Raw genomic sequence first — 19,095 nt, forward strand, 5'->3', positions numbered from 1 at the left:
TCCAAAGACGTCTGTTATTCAGTCATTCTAGTGTGAGGGCTAATTATTTCCGGGAAGAAATGTGATTGGCGACGACCAACGTCATACGTTATTAGAGGCGTGGGAAATTTCCGATTCTTAGATTATTCGCGATTCGGCCGTGGAAGATTCGAGAACGATTAAAAAATATCCAAATTCCGATTATTGAATTATACCAGGTAAAGTGGAAGTAAAACACAGTCAGCGCGGTCTTTGGGACGCAATGAGGAACAGACCGAGAGTAAATATCATGTTCAACTCATGCCGCTAGATAAAAAAAAAACAATCATACCTGACTGCAGCTGACAGCCGCAACAGACAACGCCCAGTTGCTAGTTGCTACAAACATACGGCTACAGTAGATATCATATACTGTATATGTAGAACTAGATGCAAATAGACGACGTCAGTGTTAGACCTTGTATTATTGAATAGAGATGCGAAATGAGACTTTTCGGCGTAAGTAAACAGCCGCCATCTTAAAGCAGTAGACCTCTCTAGAAGGCTCTGTTGTAGCGAACCTAATTAACTTTTTATCTAAAATACTCCTAAATTGGCAGAATCTTGTCTTGAATCTATCTTTAAATGATGAAATAGTTTTAAAACTTTGACAAAAGTAGACAGAAGGGAAATTATGGAATAACGGGAGCAATTTTAACAACTGTAACAGTTGATTCACAACATTAAATTAATTGAATGTAGTTTAAAGCTGCTGATACAGAATGGGGACTGGAGTTTTTTATTTACTGTCATTTTCGTATATTTGTTTACCGTTACAATGTTAACTTGATACTGAAATAGTAGTTTGGTTTAGCCTGAGAGGATTTTTGAACAATTTTAGAACTAATGTACAAAACATTAAAAAGGAGGTGGGTGCATCGATAATCGTTTTATAATCGAATCGGAGCCTCTGAATCGTAATCGTAATCGAATCGTTGGGTGCCCAAAGATTACCAGCTCTATACGTTATTATCGAGTCCAAGCGCGCATAGACATACAAAACGAGATTTAGTACTAACAGCCCAATTAATGCATTTCTATGACGACCTCCTATCCTGTAGTTGTATATCTAGAGTAGACAGGGATATTGGTGTGTTATGCGGCATAGGCCAAAGTCAATTGGCCAGAATGCAGTCGTTAAAAAATTATTTTATTTCTGCGCGGCCCGGTACCAGTCCGCGGCCCGGTCGTTGGGGACCCCTGGTCTAGACCACATGCCTTGGGCTGCTTGGTAAAAAAGAGGGGTTGAACTAATCCCACCTTGTGGTGAATTGGGACCAGTGGCGGTAGAAGGTGTCGGTCTTTGTGTGAGTTTCTGATTGGAATGTCTATCAGTGTCTGATTTGAGGCGCTTCAACTCCCACTTCCGGCAGAACTTCAGCCTGTGTTCGTGCTACGCATTGCCACATTGCAAACTGCAAATTGAAACTTCATGTAGAGAGAAAATTATTTTCTATTCTTGCCACGCTGGCAAACCGCAAGTGTGACAGATGGCAGTCGCCTCATGCCTAAAGACTAAGAAGTGAAAATCAAACTGAAAATTTTGAACACATGCGGGAGCAATCTTTGATGGTGTGTCTGTGGTAAACATGCGTCATTTTGTAACATTAAAAAGGTTTAAAGGTGACATATTAAGTTATTCACATTAAAATAAAGCATTGTTGGGCCGTACATTGTTTTGATACAGACAGTACGGACGTCAAATAAAGGATTTTGACACGAGACGTCTACCAAATCTCCCCATCTCCAGTGTAACAAGTTTCCTCATACACCATTTCAATTTGCCATTGGGGATGTGGCGAGTGGGCAGTGTGCACCCTGGGTAAGGGACACTCCTTATCTGGAGTAGGATTTCTATAGTGCCTTTTTGGCCTGTCAGACTCTGGAGGGAGCCAATAAGTACCATGCAGAACACCATGCTTTAGTGGTCCTTGAAGAAAAAAAACCTGGGCATGAAAAAAAAAAGTTTGGTGTGACTATGAAGAATGACTTCGAGATGGCTGTAGGAGCCTAAATAATGGTTTAGTTAATTATTCATGTTTGTAGTGATTTATTTTTTTGATTTCATGGAACAAGCTTGTGACGTCACGTTTGACGACATATGTGGTAGGAGCTGTGTGTGCAAACTGTTGCGCTAAGGCACTGGTGCCAAACTGACTCCATAAAGGGCCAAGTGGGTGCAGCTTTTCTTTTCAACCAATGAAGAGGACACCTTTTGACCAATCTGATCTCTTACATGGGTAATCAGTTAAACTTTGTCAGGTACTGCTTGTTTCAACAGAAAATTCATTGGTTAAACTGTTTGTGCGGTATCGGTTGGAACAAAATCCAGCACCTACTTGGCCCTTTGTGGAATTGGTTTGACACCTATGCGCTAAGGCATAAGGAGGAGAGCCCCCCAGTTTTTTTCTCCCTCTCCTCTCTCTTGATTTCTTTAGATTTCTCGATTTAACTCTCAAAGTGGATGATTTTTCGTTTCCTCATTGTTCTCTCAGTTTGCTCTTTTGTTTACGTTTTGGATATCGCTCTGTGGAGTTGCTTTTTGCTGAATTAAAGGAACGAAGTCAATACGAGCAGTGGGAGTATTTTTTGCTGTCGAGCGTGCTCGTGACGAAAACGAGCGAAGAGAGCGTCATGCTGGGGCTTTTTATGTTTTGGAACCTACAATGGCTTTTAAGAATGTCTGGTCAGGAAAGAAGGGTGCAGCGGGAAGTCAAATCTAAGATTCAGGAGGAGCAGTGTGGTTTTCGTCCTGGGTGCAAAACAGTGGACCAACTCCACACCTTCAGCAGAGTACTTCAGTGTGTTTGTGTTTTGTGAACTTGGAGAAAGCATTTGACAGTGTTGCTTGAGGAGTCTTGAGGGAGGGTGCTCCAGGAGTATGGGGTTACAGATCTCCTGATAAGGGTGGTGTGGTCCCTTATATGACCAGTATCAAAATTTATGTTCATTACTTTTATGTACATATTATCTGGGTGCGGCAGGTGATCGTTTTACTGGCCTCAGTATTGTATTCCTGCTTTTGGCAGATGCAGTATGTAGTGGATGGAAATATATAAATAATAGCCAATTTTTGTTGGTGTCGTCAAGCCACGATTTTCAACTCCCACTGAAACAGACTGCAGCCGAGCATGAATCTGTTATGATGGGGTGGTGTGGTGTCTGCTGTGATGCGAACTCTGCATCAGTCCATTATTGTAAAGAAGGAGCTGAACCGAAAGACAAAACTATTTAGCGGTCGTTTTACCTTTGTATTCTCATCTATGGACACAAGATTTGCCTCGTGACCAAAGGAACTAGATTCCGGATGAAAGCAGACGAAATGAGTTTCCTCCAAAGGGTGCCCGGGCTTTCCCTTAGAAATAGGGTTAGAAGCTTGGTCATCTAAGAGGGGCTCAAACGAGAGTCGCTGCTCCACCACATTAAATGGCGCTATACTTAGCGGCTCAAGCATCTGAATAGGAATCTTCCCTCGATGTTCCCCTGGTGAGGGGTTCTGGGCTTTTCTCACAGAGAGAAGGCTCTGGGGTCCGCCCAGGACAGGATAGGGAGACTGTCTACTGGCTGGCCTGGGAACGCCTCGGGATCTCCTGGAGAAGCTGGACAAAGTTGCTTGGGGAGGGAAGTCTTTCCTCGCGATTAACCTGAAGATGCTAACCTCTGCCTCCGCGAAACGATCTCGGATGAGTGGAAGATTGAATGGATGGGTGGATTCATCAGTAGTATTTAGGAGATGGCATACGACATCTTGTCATTCTTACCTCCTCCCCCGGCCAATCACTGCTTGGCGGTGGTCACTTGTCTGTAGGGAACTGGCTACCACGCCTACTTCTGTACTTGGCTGCTGTTCCTCTTCTATCTTCCCAACAACTTCTCTTCCTGCAAGAAATAATGAAATCAATCTTGACAATTAAAATCTGAACAGAGATACGATTAAGGGTCCTTTCAGACCTGTGGTCTTTTTTTTTGTTACGATCTAGGGGCTAGACCAGGGGTGGGCAAACTATTCCACAAAGGGCCGCAGTGGGTGCGGGTTTTTGTTCATACCCATCATGAGGACAGCCTTTCACCAATCCGGTTTCTTACAAGTGCAATCAGTAGATTTCAGTCAGGTGCTTCTTGTTTCCACTGATACCTCATTGGCTAAACTGTCTGTGCTGAATAAGTTTGAACAAAGACCAGGACCCACTACAGCCCTCGAGGACCGGTTTGCCCACCCCTGGGCTAGACCAATACTGTGATCTCTTTTTCTATTTGAGGTGTTCATGTTCACAAGCCAACAGTCTCTACTGGTTTATAAATGTAAATAAGGCCATGCACAAACCAACTGCACTCTTACTAGTCTGGAATTTGGAAGGTATTACCAACTAGGGTTGTTCCGATCATGTTTTTTTGCTCCCGATCGTTTTAGTTTGAGTATCTGCCGATCCCGATATTTCCCGATCCGATTGCTTTTTTTTTGCTCCCGATTCAATTCCAATCATTCCCGATAATTTTTCCCGATCATATACATTTTGGCAATGCATAAAAGCGGCATGGAAAATGAATGAATGAATGAATTAAGAAAAAAATGAATAAAACTTGGACGAATATATACATTCAACATACAGTACATAAGTACTGTATTTGTTCATTATGATAATAAATCCTCAAGATGGCATTTACATTATTAACATTCTTTCTGTGAGAGGGATCCACCGATAAAAAGACTTGTATTCTTAAAGGATAAATGTGACTTTGTATATTGTGACTGAATATTACCATCTAGTGTATTTGTTGAGCGTTCAGTAAATGATACTGTAGCCATGCCCAAATGCATGATGGGAAGTGCAACCATGACTGTGCGTAGTGCTACCAATTGATATATCTTCTTTGCGTTGGGAAATAACCTAGGGTGTTAAGAAAAAGATCAATTACTACCTTGCTTCCCCACATTGCTTCCCACGATATTTCTAATCGGAGGGAGAGGGATTGTAAGGCTTTAGCCAATTTAAAAAAAAGGCTTCAAAGGCTGCCAAAGTTCACTCTAATCATTTTACGCTGCCTTTTAGCTCTCTATATAGGTAAAACGGCGCTATTACAGATTGAGCGCGACAATGCGTGAGTGGGTCGTGCAGCGCATGCATCAATTGCGTTAAATATTTTAACGTGATATTAAAAAAAAAAATTAATTACTGCAGTTATCGGGATAAATTTGATAACCCTACCTTAAGCCTAAACTAAAGACTCTGGATGAGTGTAACATATTATGTCTGTAACGTTAAATACAATTAGAAAATGATTTAATTAAAAAAAAATAAAAAAAGGCATGTCCGATATTTTTTTGCCGATTCCGATACTTGGAAAATGACGTGATCGGACCCGATCGATCGGGACATCTCCATTACCAACCTCATGAAAAACAACAATGGACCATCGTAAGCGAGTGTGGCTACTTTGTTTCGGGGCATATGGCAAAAACCTTTCATGATTTTATTTATTTATTTATTTATTTTAAAGATTTTTTGGGGGGGGGGGGGTGCTGAATTGCACATTGCCATATAAGACATTTATAATACATGCATACATGTAAAACTTTGGTTCTGATATCTTTAAGCTCTCTAAGGGAGATGCATCAACTCTTAAAGCCCTGAGCCTATTTTGGCTCTTTAATAATATTTGTTTTTTGTTAAAAAAAAATGTTGAACATGCACTTGCTTGGTATCGTTTTCTCTCTCTCGTTTTTATCACAACTTCGCCTGTATGAGCAAATACCCCCCACCCAAACTATAAACTACTTCATGACCTCATTCAGCCCCAAAATAGACAAAAATAAGCAAATTAGAAATGAAAAATGTTTTACATTCCATTCTTTTGCACTAGTTAAAGCTATTGTGATTAATTATTGATATTTACGTGTTTATTTGTACTTTAACCCTTTAACACCGAACGTGTCGGATGCGATACGTTTACGCATATCATCTTTGAAGCCTCGTAACGCTGTAATTACGTCACCCACGTGCCCCTGGTTGCTCTCGTTTGAAAGTACGGAAGTTGATGTCCACACCAGTTTTTATTTGAAGTCAATCGACAAAGTAAAACAGGAGATGTCATTTGAGTTTTATAGTTTTATTGCACTCATAAATATGCATTAAAACGCTGCATGGCCCATGTGTCTATCTCCATATTTCCATCATTTCTTGTCTGGAATGAATGTGTGTGTCTGTGGGGGGAGAATGTGGAGACGTTCGAGACATATAAAATAAACGCCAGAAGTGGTTATGAGGAGTTTGTAATTTCTACATGTCACTCCAAGAGTCACAGCCATGTTAGGTAAACAGAAGCATTTAATAAACTAGTGATGCACGATAATGCATTTTTCAGCCGATACCGATAACCGATCATTTCCTCCTCGTTCCAACCGATAACCGATAATGTCAAGCCGATAATTTTATTAAAGATTTATGTAAAATTTTAAAGTATACACAAGAGAAAATGTTGCTGTGCAAAAATATTGCTCTTTTTTTTTTTCAACATCAAATGTGAACTAGTAGTAGTAAATTCCAACATTTAAATAAAGACATTGTCTGACATTGTGTAATGGTAAACTTTTGGCAACAATTACTTACAGAGTAAATACATAAGTTGCACAAAAATGGCTTTAAAAGTATGCCATTCCTAAAGTATAACATTACCACACAGCAAAAACACAGCTCCTTAAGACTAGTTAAAGTCCCTTGTTTTCAGTGTAAATCTATTGGAAATAAGTTAAATTAATTGCCAGCACTTCAAGTATATTTCACTCAGATTTCTTGGAGAAAAATGGCCATCTGAAAATAAGATTAACAGCCTTATTTTAAGCAATAAATTATATATAATCCTAAAAAAAAAAAAAAAAAAAAAAAAAAAAAAACCAAAAAAAAAACGTCAGATATGTTCTTTATTCAAGAATATGTATGGTGCAAAACATTATTTGAAAGCATTTTTTTCTTGGTTTAGGTGAAAAATGACCTTATTTTTTTAGATGTTTGGGCTTAATAAAAACAAATTGCAATATTTAGTTCAAGTAAGTGGAATAATCTGGCGCATTCAACTAGTCTTCAACACTCAAACAAGATGGGGAAAATTATTTGACTAGATTTAAGAAGAATGATCTGATTAAGACGTCATAAATTTAAAGCGTACTGAATGCATTACTGACTGGATGACTTCTTTGTGTCGTTTGGTGCATGTTACAATTATCAACTAACCACTGTGCCGTCATGATAAACATGGTTTGTTGACATCACCTGTGTAAATGTCCGTGGTAAAACTGATGTGATCGACATGTCTTTCACGAAGAATCGTGGTCGTATAAACTGCATTATTTTTTCATCCAGGGGTTTGGCTATCGGGTCATTTCGGGAATTTCCTCCCGCCTGTGCCCTTCAGTCCGCCGGGCTGCCAAATTAGCACCCGCGCCAGGCCTCTGTCTTGAACCGGAGTGCCGGAGGCAGCAAAGTTCGTACCGTATATCCGCCCGCCCCGGCCGGCTCGCTGCGGCGCATTCGGTGCATGGCTCTGGTCTCATGCTCTACCCGCCTAGGGCGAGGCGGCGGCCTGCCGGACCGGCGGGCTCCGTCGGAAGACAGCTACTTGTCAACTATCGATCTCGTGAGGTGTTTAGCCATAGATGGGAGTTTACCACTCGCTTTGGGCTGCATTCCCAAACACCCCGACTCCGGGAGGACCGCAGCGTCTCTGTATCGTCACAAGCCCCGTAGCTTCCTTTATAGTTTATTTGTTAACAATAGCTTTAGCATTCGTGCTAGCAGCAGCATATTCGTTCCAAAAATCATTGTGATGCAGTTTTAAATGGCTGCTAGGTTAGTGCTAGTGGTGTTCAATGAGGACGCTTTCTTTAGGCCTTGAGGAACTGTTTTGTAGATGGCGAGAGCGTCGTTTATTTCATTTCACACACGGGAAAAGCAACGCACGCTAGTGAGAGCGCCTCAACACTGATGTGTAACACCGCCTCCTCTATGACGCCGTACTCCTAAACCCCTCCTCCCACAGGGGCTTCAGAGAGGGGAGGGGTTGAGCAGGCAGCAGTGAAGAAGTGGAGAAAACTGCTTGGTTGCGCACATTTGGAGGCTAAATCAAGTATATAATTATCGGATTGCATTATCGGTTGATTTTTTTATTATCTGTATTATCTGTGTGACGTCATAATTGCCATTATCGGCCGATAATTATCGGCAGCCGATATTATCGTGTATCTTTATAATAAAGCCAAGAATTTTTCTACTACAGTACTTTACTCTTGTTTAAAAATGATTCAGTGGGACAGTTATGTTTAAAACTGTTCATAATTATTACATTTGAAGTGCTTAAAAAGCATTTAAAAAAAAATATATATATATATATATATATATATATATATATACACATTTTTTAAAATCATACTTTGGGGAGAAAAAAGTGAGGAAAAAACATGTCTTATATGTATCTCTTTCCAGTGCTAGATCTGAATAAATACATTGAGCACACACACACACACACAAAAAAAAAAAAAAAAAAAAGGGGGGGGGGGCCCCTACTTCGCGGTTTTTCACTTATCGCGGCGGGTTCTGGTCCCTATTAACCATGATGAGTCATCCAAAGAGCTATTCAAGCCATCTAGTAAAAATGTCATTAAAAAAAAAAAAAAAAAAAAAAAAAAATATATATATATATATATATATATATATATTTTAATATCGCAATATAATATCGCAACCCCCCCCCCCCAAAAATCGCAGCAATAGTTTTTTTTCAATATCGTTCAGGCCTAGTTGTGATGTCAAGAAGGACGAACCTAATGTGAACATTTTTAATAAATTGACGAGCAAGGAGCCAACTAAGGGAAAGGAGACACGCGTAGCAAGCAACGGCCAGTTGGATTGAGCGAGCGACTTTGAAACGTGCAGAATGAATCGAAAACTAAATTTAGCGCAAGCTAATGCATTATTTCATTAACTCAAGGAATAGGATGAGCTGTATTTGTCATTGTTTTCATCGGATCAGTCGGCGTCTCGGCGAGTGGAAGTGACAACAGTGCGCAAACGGCGGATGAGTAGGCTGTGTGACGTTGTATGTGACGCAGCTTGGTGACATGTTCAAAAACAAACTTTATTGAGTGCGCAAAAAAAAAAACTATTGGGTTGCATGCCTAAAAAATTGAATTGAACTGAACAACTTGACTATATTTTTGAAAATACTTTTTTTTTCAATGTTTACTATTTTTTCTTCAGTATGAATCTTTTCCATTTTTATATAGATGTGTGTTCGAGAAGTTTGATTGCATGTACATATATACCTTTGATAAAGTGATGGGTACAATACCTAACTTCACAAAGAGATATCCTCCAAACCCTTTTTGTGTTGGATGATATATATAATTTTTTTCTCACTATTTTGCACTGTATATAACATGTTTTGACCATAGTATGTGTGAAGGCCAAAAACGCCTATGACCATAGCTGCTGTTTGTGTTGAATTGTCAAACATAAAACTATTCAATCTTATTTTTTTCTATTGAATGTTTATCCTAGCAAGTTAAATAAATATTATCAAGCTTCAAAACGGTTGGTCAAGCATGTTTGGTTGTCAGTGGGACTTCAACATTACAAATTTTGAAAAAACATTTTGGGATTTTTTTGTCTTTTTGGGTCCAAAATGTGGATTAAAGCTGGCTAGTGAAGAAAACAACAGTTTGGACACGAAGTTCAAGGTATCCTGAAAAAAGGGACCCAACTTGGCCATTGTGAACAGTTTTTTCTTTGAAATATAAAGGCAGCATCAAAGGCATGCAAATTCGGCCAAAATAGGCTTAGGTGTTAAAGGGTTAAAAAAGAATTTAAGTGTTCCAAAACGTTTGTGTGAATAAATAAACGTCAACAAAAATTTCATTGCTAAATTAGTAAAAAAAAAAAAATAAATAAATAAAAAATAAATAAAAAAACTTTACGATTAGTCGACTAATCGTAAAAATAGTAGGGCTGTCCCAAACGACTAATTTTCTCCCGATTAGTCAGCCGACTATTTTTACGATTAGTCGACTAATCTAATCATTTAAAAAAGTTTTTTTTTTGTTTTTGTTTACTAATTTAGCTATGAAATTTTTGTTGACGCTTATCAATTCACAAAAAACATATTGGAACACCTAAATTACTTACTAAAGTACAAATAAACACGTAAATAACAATAATAAATCACAAATAAACAATGACTTCAAATGCTGATAGAATTAACTAGTGTAGCATCCCGATTGAAAAGATGGTCTCTTAAACTGATGGTTTACAACTTTTATTCCATCCTTGATGTAATCACACTGTAAGAGCTACGGTGCACACAAATAAAACAACACAATTAGAAATTAACGAAAACTTTTCACCTTTTTCCTTTTAAACCTCATTTATATATCAATGAATTGCCTATATGAATTGCCTTTACCTTAATTTATTACCTTATCATTGACAATATCTTCCTTGAGTGCAATCGCTGTATATACTGTATATATTTATGACCTTTTAACGTTATATAATTTTCTATACCATAAAATAAACAATAACATGAAATAAACCTTTCAGTTAGCAATACTAATAGCACTTATAGGCCCATTGTCAATGAAACATTATTATTTAGTAAAGCGACAGCACCCTCTGGTGTACAAAAAATGCAAAAATTTTTTTTTAAACAAACGGTGACGGCGCTTGAGGTGTTTATTCACGGCCGACGTGCAGCCAAGCTTGGCAGTGAAGAGACAGGACACAAGAGTGTACCCTCCTTTATTTCTTTGAAATAAGTCAATGTTTTGGACACTCTGGTGCGCTTTTTTGGCTTTGTGCCGCTTTCCCCGCTTGCATACAGAGCATCCGACATTCTGAACTTTCCGCGTGTATATTTTTTTAACCCTTCATTAACCGTCGACGGGATGTTGTGCTCGTCGACGGATTTACGTCATCGATGACGTCGACTATGTCGACTAGTCGGGACAGCTCTAAAAAATAGTGATGACTAATAGGGAGAAAATTTATCATTTGGGACGTCCCGAAAATAGAGATTCATTTTATTATGTAAAGTATTTATCGGTTAAACAGTGAAAATTAAAAAACTTGACGATTTACAGTGTGCGCCCCTGAATCTTCTGCTTGCACCCATAGAATTTTAAGTTAGGGGGCATTGTGCTCCTAATAAAAAATGTCCAGAGCCCTGCTTCAGAAGAGGTGTCCGTATCAGAAAGATCGGAAACTCTTCCTTTATAAAAACAAAACCATCAACCTGAAAAAAAAAAGTATATAACCCATCCCAGCAATTAAAAAAAACTTTTTTTTTTCCTTCCACGACTATACCTTTCCAGAAAAACCACAAAAATGAGACTGTTGTATACACACCTGCTGGTAAAACACCTCTTCCCCATGGGGCAACCGAAGGCTCAAAGCCCATTCCTTTGAACATGGAGACCAGTGTGGGTCCTTGAGCACATGCAGTGGGATCAACCTACAAAAAAAGTACATGTTGATTATCATTAAAATTGATATTTAGAAATGATACAGGGTGTCCATAAAGTCTCTTTACCATTTCAAAAATTTATTAAAGATGCAATTGATTAGATATTTTATTCAGATTTGTTCTATTGTAGTCAGCGTTTGTTGAAATTTCAACAGTTCTACATGGAGCCATGTAGAAGTGTATTAAAAGAGGTAAAAAAAAAAAAAAAACCTTCAATAAACGCTGAATACAATAGAACAAATCTGAATAAAATATCTAATCAATTGCATTTTTGATACATTTTTGAAATGGTAAAGAGACTTTATGGACACCCAGTACATTTAAGGTTCCAATTACCTCTTTTTTGGTTAGAGCTTGTTCCGCGATATCTTTCCGAATCTCCGTGCTTGACACAACTGTGCCTCTTGCCATACCTATCTTGGGCTCTGACAAAGAAAAGCTTTCACCTCTTGCTCCAACAAGTCTTCCACTTTCAGACTGAAGCCCTCTAGCTCGTCCAGCAAATGGGTCACATGTGGATTCAGCGGATACTTGTCCTGGCAGTGTATTAGCAGGACTGAAAAACCCTCTGGCTCTTCCTACATCAACTCCTCTACTTCGTCCACGCCATGGAAATCCAGCCATATTACTGACGTCAGGAGGTCTATATGGATCCATTTTCTCAACTATAAAAAGGGAGAATCTCCTGTTAATATGTTTTAATGCTTCAAGAATGAAACAAAGTAAATTCTCATAACTATGAATAGCAACCACTGTGAGAACAGCAATCTGATGAGTGATGGATGTAGAGCGCTTAAAGTTAACTGCTCTCCGATTTCATCAGGGTTGTTATTCAGCAGTGTTGTTTTTGGCAGCGCTTTTAATTTCATCTTACTATTGGTCTTTTGGACGAAAATACTTATTAGTCATATTTTAGTCATTTCAAAATGTGTTTGTGTTGAACTAATTATTATTATCAACAATTACTCAAAATGTTTTTATCTGTAAACTTCAAAAGTTTCAGTCAATGAAAAAATAAAATGAGTAAAATGTTTCTGACATTTCCGAATGAACACTGACAGACAAGCACACAACTGCAGCCTACAAAAACATCACCATATTCATGATAATACACTCAGCAGGATAACGATGCAGGGTTTCCCCTACATAGAAAAGATTCTGGCGCCCCGCCACACCAAAATATAAGCCACCAAGCATTGCAAATGAGAATTTTTCTTTAAAGATTTAAAGATGCATTCTAATTTCTAATTTAAAATGACATTTAAAAATATACATAGCTCATTATTCGCACACTCTCTGCCATAAGTCGTCTGTAATAGCATGAGAAATACAGATTGTTCCTTTAGCCACCTTACGTTGAAAATCACATCAGTTCTCCTGTCATTAACTTGCTCCTGAGTTTGTCGGCGCGTAGTTAGAAATCGGGATAAAAATTCGCGGAAAGGTATTTCAACTTAAAGAATGTAATTGTGGTTTGAGACAATAAAAACTAACTTAACATGGACATAAACGTAACGTTTAAGTTCTTTATGACGTCTTTAACCCGAATTGTCGCGTTTTAGCATAGCATTTGTTTGTAGCCGACGTCAATCGTTTTAATTTCAGATGAGTATTTTGGAAAGAGAAAAGTACCTGAAGAGAAGGGTCATGTAACAAAAATACTATTATTGTTGTGGTGATTTAGACAGTCACGTTCTGAAATATTTAATTAGCGTGCTAATTAAATATTTTGGAACATGATGCTCATGCTCCCAGGTTCTGAATGTAGTTTGCTCTCATGTTCCAAGGAGTAGAAATATACAACGCTTGCTATAACCATTTGGTTTTTAACTTATTTGCTCCCAGAAACCTATAAATACGTTCTATTTTTAAATGCTTCATTGTCCGAAAAACGTATTTATACTTCTTTTGCGTTTTTTTTTTTTTTTAAACAAGCAGCATCAATAGCTTGCGATCCACCTGAGAAACAAAAAACAAGGCTCCAAACCCATCTTAAAGCAATAAAACTGGCCACTGGAGGGCAGTAGCGCATTTTGTAAGACCCGCAACCCGATTCAACAGCAATGAACGGCCGGGCAGCACGGTCAGAGCGCTGGCGGCATGATGCCAGGCGGCGCTACGACCGAACAAAACAACCGAGAGGACGCCTGGGAGGCCAGGCACTGGACGACCGAGCAAAACGAGTGGGACCCCCAGTGCAGCGGTTCGCCGAGCAGACCCAGCAGAGACACAAAAATAATCCATCTTTGTGAGACGGACAACGATGAGGGAAAAGTTTACACGCGACAAAGGGTCATCTCTCAGTAGTCATGTATAGATTGTTACTTTGCTATCAAAAGCTCTATTTGTCTGGTTATTCATGGTATTTTGTAAAAGGAAAACATCATTCAGATGTTTGTGATGTAACTAATGCAAAAAATAGCTTTGTTAAAATCAAAGTTATGTTTGAAATGTATGGGTTTACAAAAAGCTTATTTTCTTCGTTTTTTCGTCAGAAATTGGAAAATTGCTCAAACTAAGCTGTTTTCTAATGCTGATTTCTAAACAATGGAATAAGATATGAACTTACTTTTTTTTCTCCTGAAAGAGGAGTCTAATCTTTCTTTTGGTGGGTTCCATGTTTATATAGCAATAGAACAGAATTTTCTGTGGGCCTTGCAAAATCAGTCAAAATCCAGAAACGGCTGGGGGCGAAGGGCCTTGCTCTGGTGAAAATAGCTGTGAGTGAACGAATTGTTGTTGACATAACATTTTCAAAAACTGAATGAGGCAAGATCACAGCAGGAGATGCAGATCAGGAAGGCGAACTAAGTCCAGGGAAGGAGAACCAAGCCAAAAGGGAATCTGGCTGGGTCGCAACATGGATAGAAATGGCAAAGTTCAAGCTCTGGCTGTACAACACAAATCAAGGTATTAAGAATTGTGCAACTATTATTCTTTATTAATCATAGTTGTTGTATTTTAACTAAAGCTACGGTGTTGAAAAAGGTTCATTGTTTATAACTTGGCATATTCCTTATCCAAAAATTACAAAACGGATGGCGAAATAAATGTTTCATGTCATTGAAACAAATCATTATTATTATTATTTTTTTTTATATCAGTTTGCACTACGGAGTAACTTTCAAACAATCAGAAAAGTAACTCCCACAGAAAACTTCAGTTTTAACTAGAGATGTCCCGATCCGATATTTGGATAGGATCGAACAGAGATATGGGCAAAAAAAAAAAAACGCATCGGTATCGGGTCGGCCGACACGGAAAAATTCCGATCCAGACTCCCGATCCAGTTTTTCCAGTCCGGGTTTTCCAGCACGCCTATTTACATAATCCATTCCCGTTTTTGCTTCGGTTTCCCTAAAATCTGGTCCGCATTTTACGGCACACCTTCAACACACTACATTACCGTCTCCCTATTTACCGAGAGACTTTATCGGTAAAAATGTCAGCTGTGTGGGATCATTTCACCTTAAAGGACGACAAAGGGGCGGAGAGCAACATATGCCACAATAAAGTCAAGCGTGGTGGTAAAGCTGTAAGAAGTTTTAATACAACCAACCTAATCAAGCATTTAGCAAAATACCACCACAAACAATATAAGGAGAATGTTAAGAAAACCGAAGACAAACAGAAAGGTCCTACGCAACTAACAATGGCAGAAACTTTTGCTATGCGTGACAAACTGGCACTCGACAGTTCCAAAGCCCAGGGAATAACAAGAGTCATTGCCGAAGAATTCATTCTGGATGACGAGCCATTATCTCCCGTGAGTAAAGACGCACCATCCAACACTTTTATGCTGCATTCCAGAGAAGTGGGAAGTCGGATTTATCCCACTCGGATGGTACCAGTTCCGACCTCAAAGCGTTCCAAGCAAATGTAAACAACAAAGATGGCTGATTGCGACGAGGTGTTTTTTATTTTGGCCATCCAAAGACATTTTGACCGCCAGCGAACCTGCCTTCCTATAAGCGATCAAATAGTAGAGGAAAAAACGACGGCTGCGTTATTGCCCACACTGTAAACTGCCTTTTTTTAGTAACATCCTTTGCTGATCATCAATATAAAAACATAGCACAACAAAGATAATTCACTGTATGAGAAAAAAATACATGGCGTCTCAAATAAACTTGATTTACTTCATTATTGTGTTATCATTCAATACGTTTTCTTGAGCGCCATTTTGTCCAGTGACGTCAGACTGAAACAACTTTGAAATCGAGGTAGTTATTTTTTCTCCGACTTCGCGAATTGGACCTCCCAGTTCGGGTGGCGTTCCAAGGATATTTTCCTAGTCGGAGGCCGGAAAAGTCCGAGATCATCTTTGTTGTGCTATGATTTTATATTGACGATCAGCAAAGGATGTAACTAAAAAAAAGGCAGTTTACAGTGTGGGCAGCCGTCATTTTTCCTCTACTATTTGATCGCTTATAGGAAGGCAGGTTCGCTGGAGGTCAAAATGTCTTTGGATGGCCAAAATAAAAAAACACCTCGTCGCGATCAGCCATCATTGTTGTTTACATTTGTTTGAAACGCTTTGAGTTTGGAACTGGTACCATCCGAGTGGGATAAATCCGACTTCCCACTTCTCTGGAATGCAGCATAAAAGTGTTGGATGGTGCGTCTTTACTCACGAGAGATAATGGCTCGTCATCCAGAATGAATTCTTCGGCAATGACTCTTGTTATTCCCTGGGCTTTGGAACTGTCGAGTGCCAGTTTGTCACGCATAGCAAAAGTTTCTGCCATTGTTAGTTGCGTAGGACCTTTCTGTTTGTCTTCGGTTTTCTTAACATTCTCCTTATATTGTTTGTGGTGGTATTTTGCTAAATGCTTGATTAGGTTGGTTGTATTAAAACTTCTTACAGCTTTACCACCACGCTTGACTTTATTGTGGCATATGTTGCTCTCAGCCCCTTTGTCGTCCTTTAAGGTGAAATGATCCCACACAGCTGACATTTTTACCGATAAAGTCTCTCGGTAAATAGGGAGACGGTAATGTAGTGTGTTGAAGGTGTGCCGTAAAATGTGGACCGGATTTTAGGGAAACCGAAGCAAAAACGGGAATGGATTATGTAAATAGGCGTGCTGGTACCATCCGAATGGGATAAATCCGACTTCCCACTTCTCTGGAATGCAGCATAAACATCCTGCTTGTCTAATAGATATCATATGTATATAGAACTAGATGCAAAATGACAAGACTCGACGCCGTTGGCAACACATGCATTGAAAACTATGTGCGTTAGTAAACAGCCGCCATCTTAAAGCAGGAGACTTCCCTTGTAGGCTGTTGTAGTGAACCTTCCAAGCAAACCTAATTAACTTTTTATCTAAAATACTCCTAAATCAGCAAAATCTTGACTTGAATCTATCTTCAAAACACTTTCAAAACTTTCACAAGTCAAAAGTAGACGGAAGGGAAATTGTGGAATAACGGGAGCAATTTTAACAACTTTAACAGTTGATTCGCAAAATTAAATTAATTGAATGTAGTTTAAAGCTGCTGATACAGAATGGGGACTTGAGTATTTTATTTACTGTTTTAAAATGTTAACTTGATAGTGAAATAGTCGTTTATTTAAACCTGAGAGGCTTTTTATACAATTTTTGTAACTAATGCAGGAAACATTAAAAGCATCTAATAGCTTGGGAAATTTGTGGGATTTTCCACTGACAGTTTACAATATTAGTTGTACGTTTTACTGACTGACTATGCCATTTCTGTTTGTTATTTAGAATGTTTTGTGTTTGTCACTGAATAAACAGGTCAGTTTCTTGTTACCAACCATTGTGTGTTATTCAAACTCACCAAATTCAGCTGGCTAGTTGTTATAAAGAGTACGAAAACCCTTTTCAACATGAGTCTGACAACTAAGTAAGGAGGCTAAATAACTTTAAACTTTAATACATGCTCAGATAGGCCGGTATCGGTCAGTATCGGTATCGGATCGGAAGTGCAAAACAATATCGGTATCGGATCGATAGTGCAAAAACCTGGATCGGGACATCCCTAGTCTGTGTGTGTGTGTGTGTGGGGGGGGGGGGGTGTACATGTATTAAACAAATGTTCTGGGAAAAAAAAAAAAAAAAAAAAACTGAAACCTTGACGTTAACACTTGTGTTGAATAATTATGTCACAGCAGCTATTACCAATAAGTTGTCTGAAGTGTACTGTTAAAGCTGCAAGTCATTTGTGTTAGAATGACATGTTTGCACAGTCGTCATATTGATTTTTATAATGTTGTACATTTTTCAAGTCATACAAGCTGTTATAAACATTCACATTAGAGTTGTTATTGTTTACAAGATTCTTTTTAATACTTAATGTTTAGACTGCATGTGCAATTGTTAAATTGAAAGCTGGTAAATAAATATAACGAGAAACGGTTAATTTGTATTCCATACACCGATTCAAATTTTCAAATGATATAACAGTCCGCTGGGGCGAATTTATCGTCATTTATCGTTATCGAGGTAAATCTGCTCAATTTATCGTGATAAGTACTCAAGGCCATATCGCCCAGCCCCACTAAACAGGTATGAAAATGGGTCAGGGGTAAAAAAAGGTGAGCAGGGCGTGGAGGAAATATGTTCCGGTACACTGTACAACAAGGGCTGTCCCAAATGACAAATTTTCTTCAGATTACTCAGCAAACTATTTCTACGATTAGTCGAGTAATCTAATTATTCCTCACCCCCCCCCTTTTTAAACAAATCTAGCAATGACATTTTTGATGACGCTTAATTAATTAATTCACTAAAACATTTTGGAACACTTAAATTCTTTATTAAAGTACAAATAAACACATAAATAAAAACAAATCACAAATAAACAATGAGGTCAAATGCTGATGGCATTAACTAGTGCAAAAGAATGGAATGTAAACATATTCCGAAAACTGACTTCGCCTTTCCAAAATGATTCAAAACAATTCTTAAGACAACAACCACCTAGCGTTAATATTATACTACTATATATAATAGTATTATTATTGTAATTATTCATTGCCAATCAGATTTTTCATAAAGGGTGTCATTTTGAAGCTATTCTTAGTGTAGAATCTGAATTGTGATGTATGTGGGATTAACTCCAGAAATCGTTATTTATATAACAAAATGACACATGGGTGACGGCGCTTTAGTTGTTCATTCACGGCCTACGTGCAGCCAAGCTTGGCATTGAAGAGACAGGACACAACAATGAACCCTCTTTTGTTTCGCTGAAAAACAGTCAATGTTTTGGCCACTCTGGTGCGCTTTTTTGGCTTTGTGCCGCTTTCCCCGCTCTCATACCAAGCATCCGACAGTATAATAATTGAAATCCTCAAAGTACAGCCGGAGCTTTACATTCAAAAAAGTATATATTTTATGTGTCTGCTTAATTTAATTATTCAGATTTCGCATTGGAAAGACACATATAAGAAATGTTTCTTCGCTTTCCCCCCCAAAGTATAATTACAAAAAAAAAAAAAAAAAAAAAAAAAAAAAAAAAAACATGTTACTGTCACACGGAATTATTTTTTTTAAACAAGAATAACGTAGCAAAATATTTATTAAATGCTTC

General features: G+C 38.4%; 1 protein-coding gene across 2 annotated transcripts in view; it reads right to left on the reverse strand.

The window, feature by feature from the left end:
* The window catches only part of piwil2 (piwi-like RNA-mediated gene silencing 2), a 77,772-nt gene that overhangs the window by 56,222 nt on the left and 2,455 nt on the right, over window positions 1-19,095 (reverse strand). For both annotated transcript variants that reach the window (XM_057846863.1, XM_057846862.1), the window contains exons 2-4: window positions 11,866-12,194; window positions 11,412-11,517; window positions 3,780-3,897 (exon numbers count right to left, since the gene is read on the reverse strand). In XM_057846863.1, the coding sequence (XP_057702846.1) occupies window positions 3,780-3,897; window positions 11,412-11,517; window positions 11,866-12,186 (545 nt within the window). In that variant the 5' untranslated portion in view covers window positions 12,187-12,194. The remainder of the gene's footprint in view (window positions 1-3,779; window positions 3,898-11,411; window positions 11,518-11,865; window positions 12,195-19,095) is intronic.

The sequence above is a fragment of the Corythoichthys intestinalis genome, chromosome 9 (assembly GCF_030265065.1).
Source record: "Corythoichthys intestinalis isolate RoL2023-P3 chromosome 9, ASM3026506v1, whole genome shotgun sequence".
In the NCBI taxonomy this organism is placed as follows: Eukaryota; Metazoa; Chordata; class Actinopteri; order Syngnathiformes; family Syngnathidae; genus Corythoichthys; species Corythoichthys intestinalis.